General features: G+C 34.6%; 1 protein-coding gene across 1 annotated transcript; it reads left to right on the top strand.

Moving 5' to 3' along the window:
• Positions 1 to 908: 908 nt before the first annotated feature.
• On the top strand, positions 909 to 5,800 carry LOC123217729 (CTL-like protein DDB_G0274487). Its single transcript, XM_044638836.1, has 7 exons — positions 909 to 1,233; positions 2,044 to 2,501; positions 3,073 to 3,256; positions 3,374 to 3,598; positions 3,698 to 3,814; positions 4,924 to 5,157; positions 5,235 to 5,800. Exons 1-7 carry the CDS (start codon positions 1,174 to 1,176, stop codon positions 5,454 to 5,456), a joined length of 1,500 nt encoding a protein of 499 aa, XP_044494771.1. The 5' UTR covers positions 909 to 1,173; the 3' UTR covers positions 5,457 to 5,800.
• Positions 5,801 to 8,457: the final 2,657 nt, after the last annotated feature.

Raw genomic sequence — 8,457 nt, 5'->3', positions numbered from 1 at the left:
TAACCCATAACTGTCCCTGTCATGTAATAAAAATAACAAGAGGCTGAATCATTTAAAATTTTAAATGCCTTATCCAAAACAGAGTGTGAAGACGCAACTTGATGAAGGATAAATGTGATCTCACAAACATCACAAGTGAGGATTATGATTGACAATGATCATGAGCACCACATGAACATTACAATTATTGTTTAATTCGTGTGTAACATGGACATTATTATAATTATTTTTTTCATATATAAAACTAAAAGCAAGCAAAAAGGCCTCCGATTTTTAATGTTACTTTCTATATTTATAAACAATTTACTCAAAGTGAAAGGCCCAAAAGTTAATTTTTTTAATATAATTTTTTCTCTTGATATTTATCTTATTGTAGGCAGCCACTTAACCGAGGGGATTTTAAGTATATTAAAAGTATGAATTTAATTTTTTTAAATAATATTTCAAAATTAAAATTTCAATTTATTTAATATAATAATTGTGTGTTTTGTTTTACTCTAAAAAGAGTAAAAAAATGATCTAATTGGTGGAATTTTTCATTATAAAAAAATCTTAATAATTATTTTTTAAGATGATAAAATATTTTTATAATTACAAATGAGATAATTTAATAAGTATTGTTTTTATTAAAATATTATTTTATTTTAAAAATTGTGAACAAACATAAATTTATGATTTAAAAATGTAAAAAATAGAATTTAATATAAATATTAAAAATATTTTAAAAACAACTAAAGATCTTAATTTTTATATAATTATTTTGTAAAAATATATTTAAATTACCCAATAAAATAATTGACAATATCAATTATAGTAATTCCTAAAAAAATTGAATTTATAATTATAGTGACTGGCGGCATCATTCTAAGAAAGATAAATACTTTCCGTGCAAAACAGAAGCCGACGGATCCTAAACCGATGGGCAAAATCACCATTTCTCTTTCAGCCGTTGTATTTCGTTTTATTTCCCCTCCAAATGTCACTTTTATGATTAAAAACAAAAAAATTCAATGTTACAGCCTCATTTCACTGACCTTTCTTTCTGTCCATCATTATTCTTCACGTTTTCTTTCTTCCTTCTCATGTTTCTCTGTTCACCGTTGACGAAAATTTCAAATTCATTCACACTTTGATCCTCTCCAGAAGAATGCTCTCTTCAATTTCGTCTTTGCAATGAACGACTCTCAGTACTTCTCTACATCTGATTCCTCTTCAATCACCACCGTCGATCCGGTAATCAGTTCACTCTCACTCTTCTTTATTCATCACCTGAAGACGGGAAAAAAATGCTATGATTGCAAAAACAATGACTTCATTTTACTGTTAATAATTGTTTTTATGATGTGATTCTAATTAATGCCATGATATTCTTTTTTAGCTGTTATTGATACCGTGATTACTTCAATTAATTGTAGAAAGGCCAAAGCTTATATTTTAGGTTTCATAATTTTGAAAATTTTCATTCATACGAATGAGGTTTGACTTGATTACTGCACTTCTCAATGGGGGTATGTCATCTAGTAAGATGCCTTCAATATTAATTTCTTTTTTTTAAATATTGCTCTCATTCTCATATTGATTAAATTCCAAGACAAATTTTAGATTAATGGTTTTTTAATTAGAATTATCATAAGAACACACACGAACGCAAACAGTTCTAAGTTTTATGAGAAAAGTTATTTTCAAAATTCTGATTATACTTGTACTTTGCAAGAAAAAGCTATAGATATTATTCTTTGTTGATGCATAGCTTCACCTGTGAAAATTTAATGTTTTTGAGGAATTATGAGGGATGCTTATGACAGATATTTGAAAGCTCATTGAGGATTCTGTTTATTTTTAAACCAAATGGATTGAATAATCGTGCCAAACCTCAGAGGTCATGATAATATTTTTTATGTAACTTTTAACCATTTAGATTCAGTTTTATTTGTCAGAGGCTATTTTGATGAATTTATGTTTTATTCAGATGTTACTCAGTGAATTTGTGAAAACATTTGAATTTGATTATTTTCTTGTCTTGATTTGTTTATTTAATTTTAGACTGTAGGAAGGAGTCGAAGAAGTACTGATGGTAATCAAACGATCGCAATTGAATCACGGCATTGGCGCGATGTTTTCTGGCTAGGAATATTTATAATACATTTGGTTGGTTTAGGGTTTGTTCTTGTGGTTCTTGGGATCAATAGATTTAAGAAATCAGATAGGCTTAATATTGATAGAATCACCCAACGACTATGGGAGAATAAACCTGGATTGACAGAAACTTATTGGCCAATGTATGCAGTTGCTGGTGGTGTTGGGTCTGTCCTTGGATGGATTTGGTTGTTGTTGCTTGGTTATCGTGCAAACCAAATGATGAAGATTTCGGTGCACATTTTGACCACTTATCTTGCTGTCATCAGTGTCCTCTGTTTTTGGTGCAATCAGGTTTTTTGGGGCGTTGCATTTGCGATTGCTGCTGCAATACAGTTCTTGTATGTTATATCAGTAATAGACAGGTGCAAGTTTGAGCAATTTCATATTTTTTCAGTGTTTTGTAATTTTTTGTGGAATGTATTGTCATGGGATATGTCCTATGTTATGCATTGCAGTTTTGTTTGTTATATGTTTTTTTTTTTGGGTCAGTTTATGGCTCCATGATCCTTTTACCATAGGAATTTTTGGAGAGTATGGCAGTGCAGTAAATATATCATCCAAATCCTGATCTTTGAATAATTGCAATATTTTAAAAAATTGAGAAGATGGCTGAAAACTCTAGCAATTCATCATTTAATAATGTGAAACATAACAATTCTATTTACTTTTCTCTACATTAATAATAGATATTTCATTACCTATTAGTAAAATTATTTGCAGTTATCTCAAATTGCCATCATCGGAAACTTGCTGTGAAAAGACATGTTCCATTCTAGAGTTGTAATGCTGCGGTAAAATTGTTGTGCATGTATAATCAGTACAATGATACACAAGGTCTAATATACATTCTTAATACAGTTAGAAGTGCGTATATCAGAATTGGAATTACCAGATCCTTTGAAGTCTTCTCTGATTACTATTATTCTTCCATAGACTTCCGTTTACCATGCTGGTGCTGCAAAAAGCAGTGAAGATGGTGTGGGGTCTTCCTGAAGTTATGAGAGTAGCATATGCATTCATGGGAGTAATGCTTTTATGGATGGGAATATGGTCGTTTGGGGCATCTGGTGTTGTGGCTTCAAGCATGGGTGACGGTGGACGCTGGTGGCTTCTTTTGGTGAGCTGACAAGTTTTGCTATTTATTTAATCTGTTTTAACTGCAATGATAACTGCAGTAAATTTGTGTAAAAACATATTTTATAGTGTATTTATTATGCTGCCACTTATATTGCAGGTGCTCTCAGTAAGCTTATTTTGGACAGGTGCTGTCCTCTGTAATACAGTGCATGTGATAGTGTCTGGGATGGTTTTTCTTGTTCTTATCCATGATGGTCGAGAATCAGGATCAGTGCCTTCCAACCCATTGATGAAATCCCTCCAATATGCTGTGACAACATCATTGGGCAGCATTTGCTATGGGTCACTCTTCACAGCTGCAATTCGGACGTTAAGGTGGGAGGTATGAACCCCAGCCTATGGTTTTCTCTGAATGTTTCATATGGTAATTACCTCTTGATTATTTTCTTCCATATTTTTTTAATTTTAATATACATCCTAGATCAGAGGAGTTCGCTCCAAGATTGGCAACAATGAGTGTTTGCTTTGCTGTGTTGATTTTCTGTTCCATTTAGTGGAGACTCTTGTTCGATTCTTCAACAAGTATGCATATGTCCAGGTACCCCTTATTCTATTTTCTTTTTATAAAAATTTATTATATATTTACTTCACTGTCTATCAGTAACCTGTCTTGTATATGATTATAGTACCACGAGTCTCCATCTAACACACAAACATGTTCCATAATTTATTATTTCCTTTATCTTCTTAAGAACAGAGAATAGATTATCTAAATGTCTTGGTTATGGATGGTATGCAGCCTTCAAGCCAGACCAGGAACAGTCATCTTCTTTTCACTAGTGCGGAAGCTTAGACTGTAGCATTAGCAGTCCTTTATCTTGTGGCATGCTACTTTTTTATATCTATTAGAATATTTTATTGGATAATGAGATAAAAAGTCATGTTAATTGCAAAGCATCCCTGCAACTCTAGATCAAAATATTGAGCTCATGAACACCAGGTAAAAAATTTGTTGTATTTGGCAGACATGAAAAAGCTGTATTCTGACTTGAGACTGCATTCTTTTTGCTTTATGGAAAGGAGAAACAATCAGTTGTCAGGTTAAGCTAGCTCAAGCTGATGTGCTCTTTTCTTCAGCTGTAATTTAGTCCACAGACTTTTAGATTAGACTAGTTTTTGTTTTAGTTTGATGGGGTAAGCTTTGGAAAAGAAATTATTTTGAGGCTTTGACAGATAAAATATCAATATCTACTTATCTTTTGGGATGAAATCCAGTTTTGGTTTCTCTTTGGACATTTTTTTCACTGAAGTTGTGAGATTTACATTTTCTTTTTGTCCATTATACTGGGAAGCTTTTTATAAAATATACTTGCATATCCCTTATGCTTTGCTGTATCTTTGTTTGACACTTCCATCTCAACTTGAATTCATCCCTATTATTGCTTTTTCTTTTCTTAAAACATGTGTTTGTTAGATGTTTCCTTTTTATCCCTGGGTTTTATCAAAGCATATATTTTCCACCTATTCTGCTAGGATGGAAGATACATCTTTCAACAAAAAGGCAAATACTTACAGAAGTTTATGATTGTTTTATCATGCCTCTAAAGTTTGTCAAGAGTAGTTAATTCAGCAACTGCTGTTGTAAATTATCTGGCTGATTTTAGAACAAAATTATTTGTTTACAAATACAACCTCTTTTCCTTACAGATTGCTGTATATGGTAAAGGTTTTAACCGATCAGCAAGGGATGCCTGGGAGTTATTCCAATCAACTGGAGTTGAAGCACTTGTTGCATATGATTGTTCAGGTGCTGTTCTACTGATGGGTACTATTTTGGGTGGGCTTATCACTGGAACTTGCTCAGGGATTTGGGCATATACTAAATCGAAAGACAGAGTGATTATGGTGGGTTCAACTGCAATGTTAATGGGAATGATTTTGGTAAGTTTTCTCGGCACAACAGTATTTTCTTGTTCCACTAATTGCTACCTAAAATCTAACTTTTTGGATTGGTTTAGGTGGGATTGGGAATGGTTGTGGTGGAAAGTGCAGTTACATCCATATATATATGTTATGCAGAAGACCCCTTGTTGATTCACAGATGGGATGCCGAATTCTTTAACCAGATGTCTGAGACATTACACCAGCGTCTCCAATATAGAAGTGCAAGAGTCAGGGAAGTATTGACCAACAATCACCTCAATGGCCATGCCCATACCCAAGAAACTCTTTCTGTTTGATTTCTTGCTCAAAATGTTTTCAAATTGCACTGTAATTCTTTGTGCTTTTAATTATTCATCCAATTTCCAAGTGTATGATTTCTTTTTTGTTATGTAGGGGTGTTTTTCTTTTGTTTTATTTTCTTTTGCATACAAGTAACTAAAAATTATAGGCAACAAGTTTATGGCTATATTCCCCATGACATTACTTGAAGCTGCTTTTCCAGAACAACAAAGGATAACTGCTTTGTTAAATGGTGTGTTGCTGTTTAAAACTTTTGCCTGATCATGGTGGATCTGGTATTTTTGTTGGGCTCATGGCCTGTAAAGGATTACACTTATTGAATTACCCAACTGTACCATTATATCTGTATCATCGCCAATGTCCTTGTGTTCAGTCTCTGTTGTATCATGTGGACTGAAAATTGTTTACAGAATAAAGCTGCATAAAACACTTGGAAGATTAACATTACAAGTTTAAAACCACACCTGAAATGGAGAATTTTAGTCGAATTAGAGTAGATTGGATTCAGAGGCCTTGGCTTGTAATTATTTTTGTTGGGCTCATGGCCTTGGCTTGTAATTATAGTAGACTTTTTTGTATTCCATGGTTTTATGATTGATGTCCCTGCATGCCAGTAGTTTTATATTTTTTGCGCGAACGGGGCTCTTACCCGCGTTGTTTAGATGAATAAACTTGAGACATAATGATCAAAATCATAATTAATACATCAAATAAATCAAAGTTTAACAAGTGTAATAAAAACTCAAATTTAAGTGTTTTCCTTAAAAATTTTAATAAGCTGCTAATTTTACCAACATTTAGTCTTTCATACCCCTAGTTATTGCAAGTCATTCCATCAGCTTAAAATTATACAAGTGAATTGAAGTACATTATAATTTGTATTTTTAAGGAATAGAGTACAATATTTCATGTACCACTCACTTGTCTGGACTGCAAAATTCTTCATAAATAATTTTACAACATAAAGAAAACTTTTGATCGTTTAAGTATTAAATAATAATTTGACAACTAGAATTAATTATTTGTATTTATTTATAGGAGAGAGAGAGAAAGAAAGAGAGTTGAAAAGAAGAAAGACAAGGGAGATGATGCCGTAAGGGAGAAGGACTATTTCCCACCCAACTTTTGATGCACTCTCAAATTGGCACCCACGGCAGATGAAAATCCAGTTTTTCCACCCGTGAGCTGTTAAAATGGATGATTTCTGTTTGCATAAGGGTAAAATGTCTATTTTACCCTTGTTAGATGAAATGATAAAAATACCCCTCAATTTAATTTCTCAAAATTAATGTGAGAGTTTTACCATTCACCCCCCTTAGGTTTTAGAAACTAACATTTTCACCCCACGGCAGATGACAAAATACCCCTCAACTTTAAAAACTAACATTTTCACCCCAAACCTAGGGTTTCCATATTTTTCAAAATACAGCCGCCCCCCATAACTTTCAAAACTAGCATTTCACCCCCATTCTCCAACTTCAACTCCGGACGTCTTCTCCGGCGTCGTCACCGGCCTCCTCCTTCTCCTGGTGCGACGAAGAGATCTTCCTCTCCTCATCGCACGGTGCGACGAAGAGACGGAGATCCCTTCGTCGCACGGTGCGACGAAGAGACGGAGATCCCTTCGTCGCACGATGCGACGAAGAGACGGAGATGGGGGGCGTCGATCTGGAAGAACAAACGAAGAGACGGAGACGGAGATCTGGAAGAACAGACGAAGCGTCGTCGTTGTCGAAGCGTCCCTCGTCGAAGCGTCGTCGTCGAAGCGTCGTCCTTCGTCGTCCTTTATAGTCGGAGATGAGAGATCGGTCGAATGCGTCGGCCGTCAATGGTGGCCGGAGAAGGAAGCAAACCCCAAGGGTGCAATCTAAACTTTTCAAACTTTGAGGATGGGTTAGTTATTAGTTTTTAAAACCTGGAGGGGGAAAATGGTAAAATTTAAAAATTTTAATGTTTTAAATAGCAAATGACGATTTTGCCCCTGTCCCTAACTGAAAAATTGGACGACAGTTTGGTCACGGATGGAAAAACTGGATTTTCATCTGCCGTTGGTGGCAAGTTGAGAACGCATCAAAAATTGGGTGGGAAATAGTCCTTCTCCCGATGCCGTAATAAACAAACAAAATAACGATCTAACATAAACACCGGAGAAAACCTACCTCTTACCCTTTGCATCATGCCATAATATAATATACAGCTACCCTCTGCCATACATAAATATACCCCTCTACATGCCTACAAATACACGTATTCTTTTTCTCTTCTACCAGGGGTAAATTGGGTATCTGACTTTCGTATTAAATTCAAAGTTGGTGGAATGGACCGCCCAATCCATCAACTCTGCGCTGCCTTTGTTCCTTTCTTTCTTTCTCTGATACTGTTGCACTCTGGCATGTGTGCCTATGCAAGCAAGTGGTTTCTTTGAAGCAATGCCTTATTTGAAATGGGTCATTAATTATGGTGGCTATGGATTTTGTTGGGTTTTGATTTTTAACAAAGCTCTAGTTCTTATTAAGATATCGCATCACCATCACATCATCTTTGGGCGCAGACACCCTGCCCCATGCACATCTGCGGAAGCAGAATGCTCTTTCTTGAGAGAGAAGAGAAAGGCATCAATGCCTAAAAGTGCTAGGTGTCATAATTTTACTCCATTCCTATCGCCTCTCCACTTCACAAACAAACAAACTAACGATCAAACTGATCCCACACCTGAACCACACAGCGCCAAACTGTCAACACACACCGGTACACGTCAAGATATAAAAAAAAATATAAGACAACTCAACCATGCATAATTAATTATTCTCTTTTTTTTAATAGTCATTTACCGAAAATATTTATATTAATTGTTGCATTTGACACCTTAATTGGATTAATTAGTGCAAATGGCAGAAAAGCTGATAACCATTCCAGTAATCCAATGGGCAGTATGAGTTAATATGGTAATTATGAAGTTAATATTTTTAAGTAATATAAAAAAATCTCGTGAAGGGG

Source organism: Mangifera indica, chromosome 5 (assembly GCF_011075055.1).
Source record: "Mangifera indica cultivar Alphonso chromosome 5, CATAS_Mindica_2.1, whole genome shotgun sequence".
In the NCBI taxonomy this organism is placed as follows: Eukaryota; Viridiplantae; Streptophyta; class Magnoliopsida; order Sapindales; family Anacardiaceae; genus Mangifera; species Mangifera indica.
This window is presented reverse-complemented; position numbering and strand designations above follow the sequence as displayed.